Below are 25,141 nucleotides of genomic sequence, written 5' to 3' on the forward strand. Positions count from 1 at the left end.
TATAAGTAAATGAGTCTCGATTCACCATTGGTGCGGGTTTTTATTTTGAAAATGTGATAAAGGGTTGTAAATTTTCCCTTGTTATCGTACCCCTAAATGCTCGGGGCCCTTTGAATTGTGGGAAATCTTGAACACAAAAGGCCTTAACACTTTGCTAGTAGGCCCTCGGAGTTTAGAAAAATTTTCGGTTTTAATTAGGTCAAAATTTAATTTATAACTTCAACCGCGTTTGCTTTGAAGAATATTGTGCTACCTAGCAGTTTTTTTCAAGCATCTCTACAAATTGACAAACCTTTGATAGATACACAAATTTTAACAAAATACGTGATTTGATAGAAGTAAGATACCTTTGATTTTTCTTGCATGAGGGGGGAAATGTTACGCTGCAAGTTTCTTTTAGTATGATAAATTTGTGTTGTTTAGTATATTTTACGACGCGGATTTATTATTAGTAAGTAGGCATCTAATCTACGACGGTACTTAAATATTGTTAGAAAACTTGCTTAATATCTTAATATATACAAATTTCGTGTCACTGTGTTCGTAAACGCTAATCCCTAAACCGCCCTGGCGATTTTAATGTAATTTTGTGTATGCGTATGATTGGTTCAGGCTTGAAACATTGGAAAGTTTTGGACCCGATAGGTGACGCTGTTGTTTATTTCTAAAAAATTATGAGTAAATATATATCGGAACTGTTTTCTATGGATTGTATTCGTACGGCAATATGTCACACTGTGAAAGACATCTACTTCGAGGTAGTTTTATGAGTATAGAACGGTACCGGTCGAATTTTCAATTATTTTCTATCATACTGAACAATAATCACATTCTGCTGAAATGAAACTTCTAATCAATATCTTTAGATGTGACGCATGTATTCTATGTATGTCAAATGCATAAAATACCCGACAACAGCGCCACTAGATAAAGGGCTGTATACATAAAATGCGGTCTGTGGTAGGACAATGTCTACATAGGCCCACTAGTGTTTTGAAATTAATGTTTTTGTGAAGAAAGATTTGACATTGAAATATATAATATTTCATAATATTATTTAGATTAACATTGCAAAAAATATTATTTTGTGTCAGGTACACAACTTTTTATATTGTTGTTTGGCTAGCTGGTTTTTCAAACTTTCTTGAGGTTCAATTAGGTAGTATAACTTTGTTGATTATTCCGATTTGACAACTCGTAGAAAGGCCCACGCTCATGTGGACTCTGGCAGGACAAAAGGCAGTATCCAACATGGTCACCATCTTAAAAAGGAATCGGAACATAGAAACAAAATTATAATTAGACATAAACCGAGAACCATTCATTGGACATCTAACACCTCTGCCATTGGTCACCACAAGTAGTCGCTACGTTTGATGACTTAGCAGGGGTGCTTGGGTTTATGGGGTGAGGATTATGTAGGTCTTGGTGGCGGATGCGTCTGCCCACCTACTGTGCGGTGGATTGGACTTGAAGTTACTGGTTAAGGGAGATCTTTTTCCTCTCCAGCAGAACTCTCTCGAACCATCGCCTTGCACCACAGAGGTGGGGATGGATTCAAACGTCCGTCACACCTGGACACACTCACCCCCAGATTCCCACCCACCCTCATTCCTTTCTTTCCTTAATAAAACCCTCCAAACAGCATCCCCAAAAATGACATAGGGCCCTGAGGGAGAGAAATATTAACAACAATCTTAAAATTTTCAAAATATTGATCTTGCAGGTTGAAGCTACTAAAAAAATGGAGAAATGGTATCCAAAGTAATATTGATCCATCGTTAATTAAAAAAAACCCTACGAACGAACGTGGCGAAAAATGAATATTTTCTATCAAAATCCCAATAGTATTGGCACGTTCATATCGTGATTTTTTTTTATTTCAAAAGAAAAACATTCAAAAGATCTATTCAACTTGCAACCCACATTTATTTCAATTTGGCAAATTGAGATTCTTCATTAAAAAAAAAACTGTATATTTTCATGTTGAAAATGGACGTATTGAAATAAAAATTAAATGGATTCGTCACTAGTGATGTGACTCGTCAATTTAATTTTATTTTTATCTTTCCGATAAATTAAATGACGTTGAAACGAAACTGTTCGTGATCGCTTAAAAATATGTCGTAATTTTTTTTAAAACCAAACAATTAAATAATATCCATGTTTAAACTGAAAAGCAAAACATGAAAATTATCGAAGTTGAATTTTGAAAATGTTAAATTATTGCAATTATTTTTGACAAACGATATTATCATCATAACAATAAATTTGATTAAAAAATGATAAAAAAATATTATCTCTTCAATCTACGTTTTGCTGTATTTTTCGGTAGAGCTGCAAGACTCGTTAATTATCTTAGGTTCGTGTTCACGTATCAGAAGAGTAGGTGTTCCGGTAATAAACTCGAAAAGTAAGATTTTGTAGTTCACCCTTGTAAGATATCGAGATTTTAAAGTGATTTCTTGGTAAGCTTCGAGCATGTTAGAAACTCAGGGGTGTATCCAAGTTACTCGAGCTTTGACTCCACAATGATGAACGCCCAACAAGATAAGGTTGTATTTATATCTCGGTACTTTTATTTATTGCTACACCCCTGGTTGGTCGGCCAGAACGGTTTAATAGCCGGTCCGTGAATAATGGGAAGAGATATGATGGAGCAATTAAAAATTTATACCACCCTCTTATTCTGGACCGGACCGAACCGGCCCTATACACTTATACAGTTACACGGCCGGTCGGCCCTAGTGGGCCCCGGTGGACCGGCCCTAGTGGGCCCCGGTGTACTGGCCCTAGTGGGACGAATAATTAGGGTAGAAGGGGAAACTTTCGGAGACATGATTAGGGGTGATATTGCAAGGGTTGAAAAATAAAGAGCTAACCGTACCTAATTTATGAGATAATTTGACACATTTTGTTTGCAAACTGGTTTTAAAAACCAACTCAGTTCATCTTTTAACCCCCATTTTACGAATTTATGTATCTCATTTAACTGTTGGTTGATATTTAAGGTGGAAGATACTCTCAGTGTTGCCCTGGTGAAAGACAAGCATTTAGAATCGAAACGTTGCTTTAAATAGCGTTAAAAATCTCTTCATATTATTCGTAATCCTCATAAAATTTTAGTAACTGTCTCATATATCGGGATACGTGATCGTTCTCCTCCATTAGCCTAGATAATAAGTAATGAGGAAATGCGAAAATATTATAATTTTTATGAACACGTGTTCTGGCGTCGTGATAATACATTAATCTTTTAATAAAATTTTAAAAGGAAACCTATCAATTTATTTGTTAAGGGCCTGCAATTCCCTTTTAACCGAATTACGAATAATTTGAAGAGATTCTTAATAAATTAGCAACACTAATTTTTTTCCATGTAGGTACTCCCTTACGTTACTACCCCTATACTACCTCCTCCCTTCTCCCGCTACCTTCAGCCTCATAGGATGCAAAAGGAGAAAAAATAACATAAATCAAATTTATCCCAGAAGTTCAAAAGAGAATAGGCTGTGCAAATTTAATGATGCCAGAAAGCGCTCTTTGAAAAAACTGAATGGACGAAACATTGTTCGAAAATTCGAAAAAATATAATTTAATACGATTACACTATTCGTAGGAAAATAGACCCTTTTGTCGGAAACACTATTAGTAAAGGAACTGAGAGTATGTAATAGCATTAATCACTTCCAATTATTAATATATCGTTTCCCAGATATTCTGAATAAGTTGCAAACCCATCAATAATCCTAATTATTAAATCTGTCAAACTGTCTAATTCAAATAACACATTAATCCATTTATGTAGTTGAATTAATTAAATATGTCAAAAGCGAGTGATTTTACCGACGTTTTTCAAATGATTTTTTTATGGTTGATGTCTTCCTTACACACCCACTTTTTCACAACTAATCATTGCAAATTGGCGTACCGGTTGCATCGGGAGAATAGTGCTCTTAGCTGGTGTGGTACAATCGTATCGTATAGTATCGTACCCAAAATAGAATGTCAGAAGAATTACATTTCGTGTCATTATTTAATACGTTTTTTGTATGGTTTACCTTCTTATAGATATTGCATATAAGCCCGCATTAAATACAAAATAATGCTTGGAATTTAGCAGTAGATTTTGGCGTACCATTTTTAACCATTATACTCCCCTTACAGATAAAAAAAAATATGCTACCGAACTTGTATAGTAATTTAAAGTTTCGTCTCTGTGCATATATTCTTCATTTAAATAAAACCAATAACTTTGCATAAACCTCTATTTTATCAATAATGATAGACATGTTTCGAAACCAATATTTTTTGTCAGTCAAATACATAATCAAAGTTATTTATTTTAATTTAATTAAACGCCGCAAAGTAAATTGCGATTGTTGAAAAAATAAATGCTTTTTATTATTTTATTTTAATTGATTCATTTTCATTATCCTGACGAAGAAGCCAATGGCTTTGAAACCTGTGGTTTATTATTAATTAATATACAGGGTTTTCCAATAAGAGGTGTTATTTTGAATAGCCCGCTATATCGTTATATTACAATCAAATCAGCAAGAAATATTAACTTCTCATATTATTACTATGAAACAAATTCTAAGCAACATACATACGCAGTATTATCTGCGCACTTGGTTTTAATATAAGACGATAATAACCGCAGAAAATAAATTAATTAATCTAATAATTCTACAATTCTAATGGGTTTTCCAATAAGAGGTGTTATTTTGAATAGCCCGCTATTTCGGTATATGTTACTTTTAAAGCTGTCATTTTTTAACATTTGATAAGTAGAAACTACGCCATTAATAAACATGGAACGATACACGCTTCAACAATGCATTGAAATTATTAAAATTAACTTGAGTGAATCAAATGCAAATCATCTTGAGTGATGATGCCCATTTCCACCTCGGTGGCTTCGTCAACAAGCAAAATCGTCGCACCTGGGGCTCGTAAAACCCAAGAGTTATTGTTGAAAAGCCTCTCTATCCTCAACGTGTGACTGTTTGGTGCGGTTTATGATCCGGCGGAGTCATTGGACCTTACTTTTTCGAAAATGAGGCTGTAGCAACAGTTACGGTGAATGGATTGCGCTATCGAGAGATGATTAATGATTTTTTATGGCCGGAATTGGATGGTATTGATCCGGACAGCATTTACTTTCAACAAGACGGATGCTACGTGCAACACAAGCAACTTAACCATTGATCTTTTATTGAATATCAAAATAACACCTATTATTGGAAAACCCTGTATATATATTAATTAATAGTGGTGTTTACAAAGTATTTCAATTTCATATAAATAAATACGTTTGTTTACTAACACTCATTGAGTTTTAAATTGTTGGAATGTAACTTATATTTTGAACGAGTAGCTAGGTGTAAATTTAGCTAGTGATAAATACATTATTTTAAGGCGTGGAGTATTTATATTCGCCCTGCAATAATTTGTAGGCTCTTGTCTGAATCCTATGCCAAGACAGAGTATTGTAGGGTTCAAGCCTACATGCCTATTCTATTGAGAAATAGCGTGATGGTTAAATTTTGACAAATGGTATGAAATCTTCTTTTGCATACTTTTTAACTGTGTATTTAATAATCATTCGCAGAATACCATTTTTTATGGATTTAAAGTAAATCAAATTAAATGATGTTATTTTTAAGTTCTTTAAATATTTTAGTTTTTTTTTATATTAACTCCACACAGGAGGCCCTGAAGAAAATAATTTCCCTCAGGGCCTATGTCATCTTTGGGGATGCTGTGTGGAGGGTCTTTTTGTGGAGAGGAAGGAGTGAACATGGGTCTTGAAGAGTCCCATGTTTTAGGAGGGAGGAAACACAGAGGCCGGCAGCTCGTTCCACAGCCGAGCTGTTGAACTTAAGATCGAATCGTAGAAGCGACCCGTTCTCATGTGACAAATGTCAACCGTGTACAACAAATGTTGGGCGCGCGTTTGGCGTGTATCCCGACTACGCACCTCAGACGCTAGTTCCTCAGAGCATCTTCCATTGTAATACCGATAGAACAAGGACAGCATACCTACCTGACGCCTGTGCTCTAAAGATTGCAGTCCGTTTGTTAAGATTGGGGAATCTATCAAACGGACCGCCCGTTTGTATTATTGTGACAGCTGTTTTGGCGTTTAAGGCCATTATTAAACTGTGGTTTTGGTTTGGTTATGCCACATTCAGACGACTTATTAATGTGATTATATTTACCGTCCTCCTTTTTGTAAGTTAGTCTAAAGTCGTAGTGTTTAAAAGAGAGAGTACGAAAACAGTGTGCAATATAGAAAACCGTTTATTTAGAAAACCAATTTTGTTAGGCATTTAGTGGTCAAATTTTCGTTTCCCCCGTTAATGAAGAAAAAGCAATGATAAAAAAATTTCGGTAACGATTCCAGTTAGACAAACATTATTTCCTTCAATATGTAAATATATTCCTTTTTTCTTCTCAGATAACCTGGATAGACGGCGAAGGCAACGTGATGACAAACAACCTGCAGTATACTTCGGAGCTGCTGCAGGATGGGCGCAGGGTCACAGCGAGGTCAATCCTCAGGCTGACCCCTAAGAGGAAGCATCACAACCAGACCCTCACTTGCCAGGCACAGAACACGGCGGACAGGGCCTACAGATCAGCCACTGTCTACCTAGAGGTTAGAAATAATTGCATTACATTTTTTTTACATAAAGCCCACAAAGAAGGCCCTGAGAAAAATAATTTCCCTCTGACCCTAAGTCATATTTGAGGATGCTGTGTACAGGATCTTTTTAAGGAAAGGAAGGAGACGAAGTTCTGAGAAGCAAAAAAGAATGAGGGGTGGGTACTAATCTAGGGGTGAGTGTGTCTAGGAGACCATTAAATAAAATAGTATTTTTACAAAACGTCTTTGACGACCTACGTGTTCGAAGGGTAAGGCTCTCGACTAGCAAGCCAGATTTCGTGGGTTCAAATCCCGGCGTGTGCAAGTAAATTTTATGTGATTAATTTGTGTCATGTCACAATTTTCTTATTTTAAATAATATATGGTCTATTAACGGCACGCTCCAGAGTGAAATATACTCTCAGTATCGCCCTGGTATAAGACCACCATTTAGAATTGAAACGTTAATTAAAATGGTTTTGGCTTTGTTTGGTGAACAGATCTGAATAACCAGGCACTTTCCCACTTTCCTCTTCCCCATCTCCTTCCCCTCTACATTACCTTCAACCTCACAACATACCCCAATAGGGAATTCCATAGTCTCACTCGCTCCAGACGGTTGGGAGCAGTCGGGACTATTGTACGGTATTCACATAGTGATAAAAATATATAAATAAATGTACGTTTTTCTCAAATGAATTTAAAAAATGATTTTAAACCCTTATTACTGGTCGTGTTCTTAAGAATTACTTCTACTTACAGTGCTCTTCACTCATTTGATAAAATAATATACAGTATATTATATATACAAAGCAAAAAGAAGAAAACAAATCAAAGCAACAGGAGAGACTAAATTAACAAAAGCGCAGTACAAAATAACAACATATAAAAAAGGAATCAGTTTATGTTCACAAATAAGATAAATTTACCTACATTCAAAGCACAACAAAGAGGAAACCGAAACTAAACAATTACCGGAGGCGTGAGAACATGCCTGATTGTAAATAAAATTAATATTTTTAAAGTATTTTTGTTTTTAAATTCCTTTAAAATTCAGCTGGATTCGTGATATCGGTAAGTGTGAGGGAAGTTTATTTCAAAGAAGTGGGCTAGTTTCACAAAAAGCGCAATCATAGTAGACGGCTCGATTTGACCTAGACAATTCGATCAAACAATTTTTGACTACTAGATTTGCTGACCTCAGAGTAAGTTTTCTATCTATATAAACTAAGTCTATCTAAGCGACTCTGTTGTAAAGGACTTATATCCGATCATTAATTCACTATTTTTAAAGTTTCATAAAAAAATTGCTCGCTTCAATTTGTTTTGAATTGCGGCCCAAATAGATAATTAATGATTTTTCAATTCAATTCAATTCAATTTGTTTATTTCTTTAAAAACATTACAAAATTACATTTTATTTCGTTTTTAAGTATATTTGTAAAATGGTATTACATAATAGTTAGCGGTGTATAAACTATACCAGCATCAATAGAGCTTGCCTTCTAAAGGCAGCTTCACCGATGCTAAATATGTCGATATCCGAATTAATTCTGTTTAACAGCAAGACTGCTCTCCCCACCAGCATGACCATTGGCAAGTTGGTCCTGCAGGCCGGGAGATAAAACAGTCTATGCTGTCGGTGACGGAGATAACCATCAGGAACATAGAGACTAATACTCTCCATGATAGTCGGATTTTCAAACCATCCACGAATCAGTTTGAAGAAGTGTGATACAATATGCACATCTCTTCTGACCCGTAGATGGTTCATACCGAGCATGCCCAAGAGAAAGTCAGTAGGATAGAGCCACGGGTAGTGATGTAATTAATGATGTAATTTTTATTTTATTTTCTTTAGTTCGACAGAGAGTTTATTAGAAAAGTTATTTTATTATTGATGTACAAAAATATTTTGTGTTTTCAATGATATACTGGGTTTTGCTGTGTACTTTCTTTTCGTGTTTTTTTTGCGAATGTAGTCATGTAGAATACTATTAATTACCAATTAAAAGAAAAATATTGTGCGTTACATCAAAAAAGATTCGTGATATATTGAAACAATTTTAAACTTTTTCCACTTATTTTTATTTTACCGTTTCTAGTTTCAGCTTATTACATCCATCTTCAGACTGGCACAATTATTCCTTAAACAGTAATAATAATAATAGTAAAATGACAACTGTAATTGGGTGAAATGTAAGGTATTCCCTAAATAAAAAAGTAAATAAATCTACAAAATCGAGGTAATTATTCCTGCTGGTAGTGATGAAATAATTGAAAATTTGGCTGAGAAAAACTACGTAACAACGAAGATGGGAAAATTTATGTAATTGTAATAAAATCATTGAATACCAATCCCTGTGAACCCTCCCTCACCCCTCCCACAAATGTTTTGAATATAAATCATAGTTGAAAGAATAATTGTACAAGTCTGAAGACGTCTGGCAATGGTAAAAAAATAAGTTATAAAAAGTTTATAATTGTTTCCGTCTATCATTAAAATGGAATTCCAGCACGATTTATCAGTATCATAAATATAAATTATGATAAAAATTCATCCTGACCCTTTGCTCTTCATTCGTAAAATACAATTTAATAAATATGGTTATAAATATTATTAACTCAATTATTCTAAAGCACGAGGTTTTATATAGAAAAAATAAACCAATATACATAAGAATAAAAACACTTAGTCTGGAATATTATATTATGCAAAGTTCAACGATCTCCAACGTAATACTTGAACCTGCGCGTTTACTGTGTTTACATACTAAGTTACTTGTACATTTGATATTTACCGTTAAGTACCTACATTTTACGCTGGTTTTCCAATAGCTTAATCAATAGAGTAGTCCTCTAGACCCACAAATCAATATTTTATGTATGTTTAACCTTCAATTTCCAATACACTTAAGATATTGTAATATAAAAGTCGGTATACAAATTGATAAATCTAAGCTCATATATTAAGGACTGCTTGAGGGAAAAAAATAAGAGAAATTTAATATAACCATGAAGATTAGAATATATAAATCATTTTGTATCATTAGAGTATTCATTTCTGTAGTTATTATGAACTATAAAGACACTTGTAAACAAATATATTCGATTTTTAGCGTAATAATCAGCAGATAATGTATTTGTGCACCGGCAAAACCACTTTGTCGATGACCGCATGAATTTGTTTTTTATTTATGAATTTATATAAAATTCAAAACTTTTTCGATGTTGAAATTTTTTGTTTTTTAAATATATTTAATTTAACAGTATCTACAAAAATAAAAATGTAAATGTTCGTTTATTCAAAAATTTAAATCTCCGAAAGATCTTCATTGATTGCTTTGAAATTTTGACACAACTTTGCATCCGAATACTCGTGTGTTTTTATTTACCTTCATTATATATATATATGTCTCTTATGATAATTAAAAAGATGTTTTTTTTAAAACAGCACCATCTTTTGCACTTAAAAGCAACACGCACTATTGTTTCTCTATCTGCACAGACAGACTGAGCCACAGCAACGCGTGGTGGGGTACAGCTAGTTGGTAATAAAATCGATTGCTTCATTTTACAATATGCAAGGATTTCGTGTAATTTTATTTTAAAAACCGCATAATATTATAATAATTTCAATAAATACAAACAATTATGACCATAAATTATAAAATTGTCTCGTGAAATTCGAACAAAAATTGTGAAATGGGTAAAATTTACATACAACAAATATTTATTTTTTGAACGTGACTATTTCGAACATTCTCAAAATAAAATAGCAAATTATATTTAGGGGTAGGTTGCCAGTAAAAAAAGCACTTCATAAAATTAGATACAAAATTATGACCACATAGTTTGGCGCCATTACACCAAGGCTTGGCTATCACTAATGTTTATCAAAATTCGTAGATTTCTTTATTCTTATTTTATGAACTACTTTCGGTACATATTTTTATATTAAACTCTGCTAAATGTATTAATCAACAGGTATCCTTGCTTTCTGAATGTGTTTTACAATGCTCTCAGAAGGCGAAATAATATTCCTATTAAAATGGGTTTTTGAAGTGTTGATAAGTAATTGTAGTTTCATTAAAGCTCATCAGATTTAAATCATCGATATTTAGTTTATGTAGTTTATATAAGATATCTCCATAGGTGGCAGCAGTAACGCCACATGACAGAGACAACATGTTGGCCATACCAGAATGGTTACAAATACAGCCGATGGTAGCATATCTTCATAAACGCAGATTCTCAATGCGTTTAATTCTTTGAACATATTGTGATCAGCTGACAAACATAACGTCTGTGCCATGATATTTGACAGCTGTTCATACTGAAATCACAGCAGATCATAAAGGCTGAAACACACTGAACCGGAGATGAACAACAATTTGGTGGACATCAAATATGAAGAAATTTATGGAGTGAGAAAAAAAACAAAGAAAAGAGACAGTGATAGGAAAAATTCCCGGCTTATTACCGTTTCCCCTGCACAGTTGGGAATCTTGCCAAACGCGCGCTCAACATTTGTACACACGGAGAAAAAGGATCCTGTTAAAAAACGTGACAGCATGCCAACTTCATGATGAAATATTAGTAATTCAGAATATATAGAGAACACGACATATTCTTTTCGTAATATATATCACGACGGAATGCGAAATTATAAGTATGTGAATATTTGTATGAACACGTATTCCGCCGTCCTCATAAAAAAATCGCTTTTCACTGATGTTTTGTTAGGAACTCTTTCAATTAATTTTATATAGACCTACAGTCCCATTTTTAACAGAAAATGACTGTTTTGACCAGATTTTAGATAAATTAACAGTATTTCATATCGGTAAGTTTTCTCAGTGCACTGTTCCAATTTGTTACTTAAAACGGGTCATTTCTACGACTTGTTCTTGAGCTTGCCGGCGTCTGTGCTTCCTCCCTCCTACAACCTCGGTTTTTTCAAGACCCATTTTTACCCTTTCCTCTTCTCACAAGGAAAATTATTTTACTCATATTGCCTTTAATTTAGATTTCAGAACATATAAGGTAGGTACTTCTAAAGATACGTAACAAAAACACAAAGTGTTGTAAAAAAAAGTTATAAAATTACAAATTTAGTTCTACGATTTCTCACTGAAAACAAAATCAGAATAAGAGCTTCACAAACAAAAGACAAATCCGCTTCACAGATATAAATACCTAAATAAGAGCTTCACAAACAAAAGACTAATCCGCTTCACAGATATAAATACCTAAATAAGAGCTTCACAAACAAAAGACTAATCCGCTTCACATATATAAATACCAAAATAAGAGCTTCACAAACAAAAGACTAATCCGCTTCACAGATATAAATACCTAAATAAGAGCTTCACAAACAAAAGACTAATCCGCTTCACAGATATAAATACCTAAATAAGAGCTTCACAAACAAAAGACTAATCCTCTTCACAGGTATAAATACCTAAATAAGAGCTTCACAAACAAAAGACAAATCCGCTTCACAGATATTTATTTATTTATTTATTTATTTATTTATATATATAATTAGTACATTTATTTATAACAATTACAGGTAATAAAGCCTAAGACGTTATAATTGTACCATTTATGCAGTGTATATGCAATGCCAAAAATATCGTAAATGCGCTATAGGACACAAAAAATAAATCTAATTTCTTATCTACCGCATTCAAAAAGCACGTAGCTCTCCCCACAGGTGAGTTCATTAATAAATTAGTGCGGCTTGCTCTACTATATAGAAGATTGTGATGACGTCCTCGAGAGTGAGACTCTGGTACAAAAAAATTTAATTGGGCCAGTATCTCATTATTAGATAAGTGACCGTTTATTAGTTGGAAAAAATATTTAAGCAAAGCAATACCTCTACGTGTCTCTAGGGAGTGGTAATTGGTCATGCCTAATATATAAATCGATGGGTAAAGCCAAGGGTAACGTCCATAGAGCCGCGAGAATAAAAACCTTAAAAAATTTTTATGGACTCTTTCAATGCGTAAAGTGTATGTTAATTCATGTGGAGCCCAGATGATCGAGTTTGATTCAAGTACACTTAGGACTAGTGTGTTATATAATAACGTCAGTGTTTTTGTGTTACGAAACGGATATGAGTTTCTAATTACGAAGCCGAGAAGCCTGTATCCTCTGCTTATTAAATCATCGATGTGTTGGTGAAAGGTTAGTTTGCTGTCGTAAATAACTCCTAGATCTTTGATTTGATTTAGGTGTTGGAGAATAATTTCATTGATTGTATATTCAAATACATGCGGTTTCTTTGATCTTGTATAGGAGACGATATTGCACTTGGGTGTACTGAAGTTCAAGCCATTTATTTTGGCCCAGTTTGAGACGCAGTCAATGTCACGTTGAAGGAGAATACAGTCAAGATGGTTTTTTATTGAACGATATAGTTTCAAGTCATCTGCAAATAGTAAATACAGCGAATGTGTGATGACTGAACCAATATCGTTGATAAAAATCAGAAACAGAAGTGGTCCAAGGATAGACCCCTGAGGAACTCCAGAAAAAACTGTGAATTCCAAAGAACTGGAACCCTTATAATAAACAAACTGTCTACGATTTCGAAAATATGAAGCAAAAAAACAGAGTAGTCTTTTGGAAAAACCAAATGAAGCTAGCTTATTTAGAAGAATGTCGATGTCAACCTTGTCGAATGCTTTTTCCAGGTCGAAATAAGCAACATCCACCTGTCCCCGATTGTCGAGAGTTTGTGATAAGAAATCTGAGATGCATAAGAGGTTTGATGTTACTGACATCTGGGGTCTAAAACCATATTGACGGTCATCAAGAATTGGATTAACGTGATTAAGTATATATTTATGTAGAATTTTCTCAAATATTTTCATGATGGAACATAGAACGGCAACTGGTCGATAATTCCGGATATCGCGTTTATCTCCCTTCTTGTAGATAGGGGTTATTTTAGTTAATCTCCAGATGTCTGGGAGAATCCCGTTTTTTAGGCAAACATTGAAGAGATGACATAATGGTGGTATTAAAAGGTCGGAACAACCCTTTAGTATAAATGTTGGAATATTGTCAGGACCGATGGAGTGAGGTTTCTTTAAATTTGAGAGTGCCTCCTTAACATCTTTTTCTGAAATACTGACCAGGTCGAATGAGGGCCCAATCTGTACAGTGTGGAGGGTAGAGTCAATATTGAGAGTTGGTTGGACATTTTTGTAAACAGATGAAAAAAAGGTCGCAAAACTATTTGCGATTTTATCATCAGTAGTCAATTCCTCTCCGTCAAGAATCATAGACTTAAATGAGTTGTTGGATTTTTTTAGATCCTTAATGTACTTCCAAAACTGTTTGGGATCGATAGATAATGTTTCTTCCATTGAAGTTAAATGATTTTTAAAAGCTTCACTGATTTCATGTTTTACGATGGAGCGATAGGCTGAAAAACTAGCATAGTCCAAGTTGTGACGTGTTTTTTTCCATCGCTTATGAAAAATATGTTTAATTTTAATATTTGAAATAATACTATTGGTGTACCACTTAGGATATACTCTGTGTGCCGTAGTGCGAGGTGTGGAAATGGGTATACACTTGTCGAATATATTGTAAATTGAATTGTAAAAATTTGTACATAATGCATTTATATCTGTTGAACTTTGGCAGACCGGTTGCCATGAGCATTCAGAAAGCAATTCATATAATAAGTGGAAATTTCCTTTGTTGAATCTCCATGCGTTTATGGTTCTAGCTCCATGATAGGAGGGAACTTCTATTGGACTTGGGTTTAGACATGAATTTGCAACACCTGAGTGAGTTTCACTAATACTTATAGACAAAGCAGGGTGGTGCTTGTCCTCGTTTGTAATAGGGTCATGACATTTCTCAACACACTTTATAAGATCCTTGGCATTACATAAAACTACGTCCAGAGTGTTATTATAATCATTACATATCAAGTTATATTCTTGCAAACCGTAGAAACATTTAAAATAGTTAAACATGTTCACAATATTGGAGTTACAGGAAGGGAGGTTCAAATCACCTAATATTAAGATATTTTTGTCACTGAGAAGATTATAATTACTTTCTATTTTTTCGAACATGTTGTAGTATAACGAAGTTGAAGAACGAGGTGGCACATATATCACACATACGAAAACAGTTGAAGATTTCAAGGATAGCTTCACCCACAGGGATTCAGTGTCGGGGAGGTCCATTGAAGAAATCCTCTCAGCATGGGTTACAGAATCAGCACGAACAGCCAGGACGACACCCCCCGCTCGTGTGAGGCGGTCACGACGAAAGACAACATAATTTTCTGGAAATAGCTCTGAATTATGCACACTTGGTTTCAGCCACGATTCAGTGATTGCTATTAAATCTAAGCTATCTCGAGCAAATAGGTTGCTTTTAAATAATGCCAATTTCGTATTTAGCCCTCGAACGTTTTGGTAATAGATATAAATACCTAAATAGAAATATATTACGAATAAATGTCGACCTTGTCGCCACTGGCTTATATGATTTCGGGAGTAAATCGGTACAGAATTTTCCAATAAGAGGTGTTATTTTGAATAGCCCGCTATTTCGGTAGATGTTAATTTTGAAGCTGTCATTTTTTGTCATTTGACAAGTAAAAACTACTCCATTAATAAAAATGGAACGATACACGCTTCAACAACGCACTGAAATTATTAAAATTCACTTGAGTGAATCAAATGCAAATCATCTTGAGTGATGAGGCCTATTTCCACCTCGGTGGCTTCGTCAACAAGCAAAATTGTCGCATCTGGGGCTCGGAAAACCCAAGAGTTATTGTTGAAAAGCCTCTCGATCCTCAACGTGTGACTGTTTGGTTTGGTTTACGGTCCGGCGGAGTCATTGAACCTTATTTTTTCGAAAATGATGCTGGAGCAACAGTTACGGTGAATGTATTGCGCTATCGAGAGATGATTAATGATTTTTTATAGCTGGAATTGAATGGTATTAATCTGGACAACGTTTACTTTCAACAAGACGGCGCTACGTGCCACACAAGCAACGAAACCATTGATCTTTTACGATCAAATATCAAAATAACAACTCTTATTGGAAAGTCCTGTAGGTTCCCAGCCAAAGAAAAATATAATCTATCTCGTATTTGTATTTCATTGGCTCTGGCTACCGCAGCCACACTCACAGGTCTGCTTTTCGGCGTATTAGTTAGGTACCTCCTAGTGGAAATACGCCCAGCGAAATAACACAAAATCGATTTGAATAAATTACAGAGGAGGAATGGGTTTCCCACTCTTTGTGGGGACTATTTAGATTTCGAATGCGTGGTGCGCGTATTTACGTAGCTACTGCCGTTGATAAAAATTGATCAGAAAATACCTTCAATCAGTCTAAAATGGTGTATTTATATGCATGCTTTTGTAAGATATGGCTTATTTATTTAATTTGCGAGGAAAAAGCCTCCGGAGAAGAAAAACCTTACAATTTATAAGCGTTTATTTAAAAAAAAATCTCCTTCAAGTAAATTCTTCTTACCGTTTTCCATTATGTGTTGGTAGGTGTACCTGCTTTATTGTTTTCAATTGAAGTAATATACAATCATTTTTGATATTTCGATGATGTGAATTATCGTTTGATGTACAATGAAGAAATGTCACTGCTATTGTAATAGCTTTTTCAACATAAAGCAATTAATTTATATGTCTCATTAAAAACCATTAAAAGCAGTGAGTTCTGACGATACGAATTTCACAAAAAAAAAACTGCGAATATTTTATTTAGAGCTCAAAAAGTTTTCAAAAAACTTTTACAACTCTCCTTACTGATTCTAAATGTTCATGCTGTGATAAATTTATAAAAATTACATTATTTTTTGAGAGTTACTTATTAAAATACGTTTTAGCTTTTCTTTGGCGTGCGTAGAGTGACCATCTTCGACATTTATCCCACAATTAATTCCATTTGCAGTTCCGAATTTTTAATAAGTTATACCGCAAAATTGATTCCAAATGTGAAAAAAAGACTCACAAGTTTTCTTCTCGTGTACTACGAGTTTCCGGACACTGTGTATATCAATAGCATTCTCTTCGAATATTTTATTTTTACGATTCTCTTTGAGAGTTTTGAGAGTCATTGAGAGTTAAAAATGTTGTCAATAGCAGAACTTCTCGCTTCGGTGCATAAGAGACTAATAAGTCAAGTCTTATTGCACCGATGCACTTCGTTCAATCAGAGCATTCAGATGAGAATGCAACTTTTGCAATAAGGATAATAATTACAAAGCTTCTAGAAATACGTGACTCAACAGCAGAAGTAGAGAAGATGCAATCACGTGAAATAGACTACAGTTTTAGTCATACTTTAAAACAGTACTGCTTCACTAACTGTAAGATATATTTAAGATTTTATGCAAGAACGAAACATGTCTCAATGTGCAGAAGTCAGATAAAATATATTCTTCATTTATTTACATAAATATATAAATAAAAATATTGTTCTAATAACTTAATGAGTTAAACCTCAAATTGAAATATTAGATTATTGAATATATTAGCGATTTTTAAATAAAAATTTGAAACAGAAAAATTCGCAAAAGATCACGTCCTAGACATACTGGGTTTAAGTCCTATGTCCTGTGACCGTATATTTTTCTGTTTCAAATTTTAGTTTAAAAATCGCTAATGTTATTCTCTTTAATATATAATGCTCTGCCCTGGAGGAATAAGTGTTATACCATTATAACGTAAACGGACTGCTATGTATAAAATATTTTGAACCAATAGTTATAATTGGAAAACCTGGAGATGGTTTCAAAGAAAACTTCATCAAAATTTAAATGAATTACTATCAGAATTTCTTTAAAAAAAGCTTATAGTCCAGGGTTGCAAATAAAATCACACTATTTTAACCTTTTGTACTCCATTGTTGCCATTATATACGATTAACTACATACAATACATATTATAAATTCAATACATTCTAACAACTCCCATGGCGCCGCAGCGGCGGCATAAGAAATAGGGATGCATTTTATTGTTTAAAAAATAAAAGAGTTCTTTTTTACTGGCGATAGGTTGTGATTTTTGCTCTGTTCTTCATTCATAACAATAATTACGCATTCATTTTATTTGAATATTTTTTACTGCGCAATAAATATGAAGGAGAATTTTGAATTCAGTGGCAGTGAAGACAAGTTTTTTTTCAAAGTGCAAAGTGACTTTTCCGATGAAACTTCGATATACCGTAATTAAGAATAAACCAAAAGTTATTATCAATTAAACTAAATCCATGGGTGAAGTATTGTTTTTTAAGAAAATCGCTAAAATGGTGGCGGAATTTTTTTTTTGGGGGATGGAGATATAATAATAATAATAATAATAAAAACGTTTATTTGACAATAATTTTTTACATGTTTGCATATAGTTTGTACACATACATTTAGATGATTATATTGCCAAAAGGGCAACTGCTCAGCTGTACATTCCGGATTTCTCCGGGAATGTAGCTGGTTTTCAGTAGTGCCTTTAATATAATGTGTTATAAATCGATAAATACAAATTTCTTTAAAATAAAATAAAATATAAATTCAGGATTAAATTTACATAAAATACATAGATAAAATAAAAAAAAATAATAATCACAAGTAGGTGTCCCTTTCATTTTAAATTCGATCAATGATGATGTTGTGCGGTTGACTGTGCTGTCAGCAACCATTCGCTGCAGAGCTTCTTAAAGCACTGCAACGATGTTGTTGTTCGAATAGGCAGTGGTATTTTATTCCAAAGTTTTGACGATGAGTAGCTAAAACTACCCTCAAAAACAGCAGTTTTATGTTTGGGGAGAACAAGTAAATGGTCTCTTTGGCGTGTACTATGTGCATGTGAGTCACGGGACCACTGCAGTCTGTCAAACAGATAGGAAGGAACCTTTGAATTCATCAAGTTGAACAGTTGACACATTTGATGTAACTTCCTTCTGTTCGACATATTCAGTATTCGATGCCGATAGAGGTAAGGCGAGATATGCTCGCGTCTCGGGACATTATAGCAATATCGGACACATGCATTTTGGACTCGTTGTACTTGTTTTTGGGTTTTTTTCAATAAAGATGGACCGTAAACTGAGTCTCCATAGTCCAATATTGAGAGAACAAGACTATCAGTAATAATCTTGCGTAGTTTCACTGATATGTTATCTCTTATATTGTACAATAGACGAAGCCTCGAGTAGCACCACTGTGACCTGTTTTTAACATGTTCATCATACCTCAATCTACCGTCCACCATTATTCCAAGGTTGCGCGCAGCATCAACAAAGGGAACGGTGGTTTCATGTATTTTTACAACATGTCCTCCATTTTTCACGCATGATATTTTTTGCTTAGTTCCCATTAATAAAGCAACAGTTTTTTGAGGATTGAGAAGTAACGCGTGCTCCTTTGCCCAACTGCAAACTCTACGTAGGTCACCATTTACCATATCCACTGCCACATGAGTTTTACTTACGTCAAACGATAAATATAGTTGTGTGTCATCAGCATACATGTGCGAACCACAGTGTTCAATAGATTGCATCATGTCAGCGGTATATATAGCAAAAAGCAATGGCCCTAGTATCGATCCCTGGGGTACCCCTCTTGTTATTATAATGTCAGATGAATATTTTAGAGTCCCATTACTATCCTTGCAAACTGTGCGCTGAGTTCTATCTTTAAAGTAATTTTGAAACCATTTTATTGCTTCATCGTCAAAACCAAAGTAACGCAACTTTGCAATAAGTAATGGAATGCTCAGTAAGTCAAATGCCTTAGAGAAGTCCAGCAGAACTAGTATCGAGGCTTTGCCTGCATCAGTGGAGGCAAGAATATCATCTGTAATACATTGCAGAGCTGTTGTAGTGCTGTGGCCTTTACGAAACCCCGATTGATGACGAGGTATAATCCCGCATGTTTCAGCGTAGACTACTGTTTGCTCAAACACAACTTTTTCGAGTACCTTGGATAATGCTGGTAATATGCTAATCGGTCTGAGATCACTAATACTTGAAATTGGTTTCTTTTTCGGAATTGGTGTGACTAAACCATTTTTCCACAGTGCTGGAACTATACCTGTCCGTAATGATTGGTTAATAATGGTTGTTATAGTGCTGAGTGCATACGGAAGTATGAGTTTAATCATTGAGATACTTATTTTATCGCAACCGATAGCGTTTGATTTGATAGTATGAATGTGTTTTGATATTGTAGTTTCATCAACTATTTGAAGTGAAAATGATTTTGCTATAGAGTGATTTTGTGTATTATAATGGTTGACTAAAATTGGACTATGTTCTAGATTTTGACTGTGATTAATAAAATGATTATTTATGGCTTCTGGGTCATTTAAATGTGTTGGTATATCTCCGACTTTGTCTTTAACATGTAGGCAATTTTCTAAAGATTTCCAGAGTTTTTTTGAGTCATGTACATTATTATTGATGTTATATTCAAAAAATGCTTTTTTTTCTCTTTTCATGGAAGAGGTAACTAGATTTCGTAATTGTTTATAATAAGTGTAGTGTGAGTCTAATTTTGATTTTAAATACCTGATATACGCGCGATCTCGAATTTTCATCATATATTTAATGACATCTGTTATCCAAGGTTTGTGTTTGTCTTTAATGGTTATTGTCTGTTTTGGTGCATGCGTATCGTAGATATTCAATACGTACGCATTGAAGTGTGTGACCATACTGTCAACATCATTCAAAGCGCTTATGTGTTGCCATGGCCCGTTAGCCAAATCGGCATTTAGCCTATTCATGTCTATGTCTTTAGTGTTTCTGTAAGTTATTGTTTTTGGTATATATTTTGGTTTTGAAAATTTTAAGTCGCATATAACTAAACCATGGTCGCTTATAGTTTTATAATGGTAAATTTGTGTACGTGTAACTATTTCAGGTTTATTAGTAAATACCACATCTATAAGTGTCGAGGAAGTACCTGTTACTTTTGTTGGTTCGTTTACAGTTGGCGACATATTAAATGCTTGCAATGCATCTATTAACTTTTTTGCATCCGGTTCCTGTTTGTTTAATAAGTTTATATTTAAATCGCCAAGTAAAAAAAGTGTTTCACACTGAAACATGTGGTCAGATAAGTTATCACTGATACAATCGATTGCGTCATTGACGAGGTTTTTACTAGTTCTGTATGCTGTGCCTAAACATATATCGATTTTCGGAGCCTTAATTTTAAGCCACATTTGTTCCAAGTACTTGTTTTCGTGTGGTAGTATAACGCTTGATAATTCACGACGTACATAGAAACCAACACCTCCCCCACGTTTAGGACGAGGGGAAAGATATAAGTTATAACCCGGAATTGCTCTATCAGTTGTACCTCTGCTTGCATCAATCCAAGTTTCGTTCAAGGCTAATGCATCGATTTCGTGTTCTCTAATATAGATACATAGATCATCAAAGCCTGCACCAAGCGATTGTGCATTTAGAAAACCAATAGTCAGTCTACGTTTTTTATTATTATTTGGAGCCATTTATGTAATATGCAATCATCTTGAATGGTAAAGACAAGATATTGTAATATACAGTATTTGAACATAGAGAAGTTGAATGAAATAACAACATGGATAATTTAAGCAAACACAGCACAAGATTTAAATAATCTGGAGGTAATAAATGAAACATAAGGTTTTTAGCGCATCAGAAGTTAATGTAATGAACGTGTAGGAATTGTATGATAAAGAGACATAAGAATAGAACAGAAAAAATAAAGTTGGAACTCAATACCACTGCCCGTCCGGTAAAATTAATAATATAATATGGTTGCCATAATGTCGCACTACGCGCATAACAACAGCAATATAATAAATCGAGATCATCAATATTGGTAATACTTCGTATATTCTGGTGTACAATTTTTAGACTGTACGATTCCCAACAGTATTTATTTATGTTTTTAGGATTATCAACTACATAATTGTTGCATGTGAGCATAGATTCATCGGGAATTTCAAAAGAATGTTGGATCATTTTTAGAGTAAGTTATCTGTAAGTAAACCCACACGGTAATATTAATTTGGGATGGTAAATTTATGTTTTTGATGTGTGAACAAAGAGTACATAAGTTTGGTTGCTCAGTTATTGACATAAAATAATATACATAAATTATTGTAATACATAAATTGTGAGAAAACATTAGCCATTTCATGTTCTTCGAATGGTACAAATAAAAATTGCAATTGGTATTAGTGGTGAATTGAGGGTTAACTAGTAATTTCTTATAATAAGGAAGTAAAGTAGCGGGGTCAGAGAGACACAATGATATAGTTGTAAATTTGTCATATAAGAATTTCCTGATAATGTGTGGGTAATATAAATGCACCACGATGTTAATAATTAAATTATTAATTGAAATGTCTGACATCGTGCTTATTTGGGGATTGAACAATGCAATATTGTAGTATTTTTTTGAAAGGAATAGAAATATCATGAAATATAGGAACACTCTGATTAACATTTTGAAAAGGGATACAGGTAGTATGGGTATGATTGCATTTGTGAGTCATAGTGCAAGTAAGATATTCTCAGAGGTGATATGTATAGCTCTCGATTCCGTAGTTTGGCGTATATATACTCGTCCCGCTTTTACCCATACGAATGCAAATTTTTTATCAATAGCCGTCTTCTTCGCTAGGTAAAGTAGGCGTTTATTTGTTGAAGTCAGGTGTTCCGATATATATACCGGCGTGCGCGGTCCGGAGAGTCCTATTGAGGTCGTGTTGAGTTTGTCTTCCTTAGTCACAGCATTCATATTGTACCTTTTTACATCGTTTAAAAAGACATCTCTTACGTGAACGTGCTTAAACCGCACAATTATAGGTCTGGTTTTTTGGGGGATTGTCTTACCCGGAGACCTATAGCTGGTCTCAATGTCATTTTTCGTAGTGTTTGTTTTTATTTCTTGATTTATGTTAAATAAAATATTTGCCAAATTCTCACCTTCAACCTCCGGTATACCTCTTATTTCGGCGGCAAAATTTTTTTGTTGCCGATCTTTAATTCGAGCATAGTTAGTTTTGCCTCGAGTTCTGTGTTTTTTTTTTTAACGGAGTCTATGCTTTGTAGTTTTATCAGAGATTTTTTAAAGTCTTCTTCAAATCCCTCCATTTTGCTATTAAAGAATGTTAGCGAGGCCTTGAAGTCCTTGAATTCATCGAACATTTCGTATAATTTCGTCTGGACATTCTTGAATCCCTGTAGCTCAGTCTTGATTTGACGTAATTCATGTGTAATTAGGTCGAGCTGTGTTTCACCTACTTTAGTGGTGCTGGCCGCTGGGGTCTCCTTACTGGAAATAGAAGTAGAACGCGCCGTACTGCGCGTTTCCGTCTTGCAGCCAGTGCATTTGGTATTATTGCGTTTTTCTTGGGAGAGTTTTCGGTAATGACCTTCACTTACGCCACCGCAGGCGAAATGTAGACTCTCCTTGCAGGAGGAGCACCAGAACATTGATTCCCTCGTGAGTATGGGTTCCGGGCACTTGCTGCAGGTGGTGCTCTCCATATTGCAGGGAGTTATTATGTATTACACTGAACAATCGACACAGAAACTGAGTTGTAAAAAAAAATTATATTTTAGTATTACAGTTTTGAAGGATTTGTATTAGAATATTATATTTAGTTTATTTTGTTGTTGGATTTAATATCACATTTATTTTTAAAATTACAGTATATATTTGATTTAGTATTGGATTTATTTTGTATGATTTATTGGATTGCCATCTGTTGGACAAAATGTAAATCAAACTTCACAACGTAAAAAATAAATGTTTACTCTGGGTTTCGAACTCACGTCCCAGGAAGGTAGATCGGAATGTGTCGGCGCCTCTCACCACGCTGCCAAGTACCGATACACAATAGGGTGTATCGATTTTTAACTTTTTTTTTTGTTTTCAAATTCCAAGTTGAAATAAAGTTGCTACTAGGTACCACAACTTACCACAATTTTTTTTGGATTTTAAAAAAAATGTTTAGGTCTCCTGCACAAGGCCTAAAGTTTTAATTTTTTTCAAAAAATATCAATTTTTTTTTTAATTTAAAAAAATAAATTCATAACTTTTTTGTTTATTCCAAGTTAAAAAACAGTAATATTAGGGCATAAAAATAAGTACGAAACGGTTTTTTTTAATAAAATATGGTATTTTGGTCTCCCGCACAAGCCCTAAAGTTTGTTAATTTTGAAGAAATTTTGTAATTTTGTGTACATATATGAACCATGTTTTTTTTAAGTTTAAGCCACCGGAATTAATTGTACTTTTCTTACAGAAGGCATAAAATGAGACAATATATATATACATAATTCTTATATACATACAGTAAAAATATATACCACATATATACTATATATATATATATAATATGTTTTATACCTGAAAAAAGATAGTTGGACGGTGTAAATTGTATGAGAAAGGTGTTGAAAGAAACTAATGTTATTTGCTATTACTGTTGTTTTTTACAAAAGTATAAAAGGTTATAACATGTCATAAAATGTAGTATAAAAACTAAGTACAAAATGTTGCTGATTACTTTCCATACGACATGAGTGGCAGTTTTCTTGTTCTACTGCAAATTTACTGACTTGTTTAAGTATTCGTCCTTTCATCTTGGCTTCAAAACCTTAAATCAAAATTATGTATAGTTTTTACATAGGCCTAGTGAAAATTTTATAAATGTTATTACAGTTTCCAAATAAAATTTCAATTTAATATGGAAGACAGTATGATAAAGACGTTATTTAGAAACATAACTACAAAATAGTCGAAAAAAACTTGCTTAAATTCTAATCCTTTGCAGAGGTTTTGTACTGGCTCTTGGTCTCGAATGTAGGTAACTCTTTACGGTCTTCCAGTCTGGCACGGATAAAACTATCTCTTTCGATTAGCCCACATACTCGCTTCAAAGCTTCTGTGACTTCCTTGACAATTCGTTCCAACGCTTGAGTGTGAGAAGGAATTCTAAATTCAACCCTTCCACTTCTGCCAGTTTCCGCAATTGACTCCAACTCTTCTAGGCTCATATCAGTAACAAGAGGGGGTTCGGTTACTGAAGTGGATTTCCAGTCAATCATATCTATATAGTCTTCGGCATCAAAATTGATCTGAGGGGGTTTAAATACCCTTACCACTTTCCTTACGGTTGAGCGAGCTTTCTGGATTCTCTTATAAGCCAAGGCTCTGATATGTTTTCGTTCATCGAACAGCATAGCTATCAAAACATGCTCTGGGTGAGCCATGAAAGCATTTATCTGTAATGTTGCATGGACGACTTTTCTTAGCTCATCTACCAAGTAATTGCTGAAAAGAATCATTTTAAAAAAATGAATGGAAGCTTGCAGGATTTGGGGATTGCACTTAATTGAGAACCATGATGGTATGTAGACCTTCATCATGAACTCTGCAAGCTTTCTTAGCTGAGGGGTCGGATCATCGGTGGC

General features: G+C 34.1%; 1 protein-coding gene across 1 annotated transcript in view; it reads left to right on the top strand.

The window, feature by feature from the left end:
* LOC149413820 (irregular chiasm C-roughest protein-like) overlaps positions 1-25,141 on the top strand; it is a 116,679-nt gene that overhangs the window by 36,025 nt on the left and 55,513 nt on the right. The window contains exon 5 of the mRNA XM_089644692.1: positions 6,467-6,667. Coding sequence (XP_089500818.1) covers positions 6,467-6,667 — 201 coding nt within the window. The remainder of the gene's footprint in view (positions 1-6,466; positions 6,668-25,141) is intronic.

Source organism: Hesperophylax consimilis, chromosome 21, assembly GCF_061612785.1.
Source record: "Hesperophylax consimilis isolate HC1 chromosome 21, BYU_Hcon_1.0, whole genome shotgun sequence".
Lineage (NCBI taxonomy): Eukaryota > Metazoa > Arthropoda > Insecta > Trichoptera > Limnephilidae > Hesperophylax > Hesperophylax consimilis.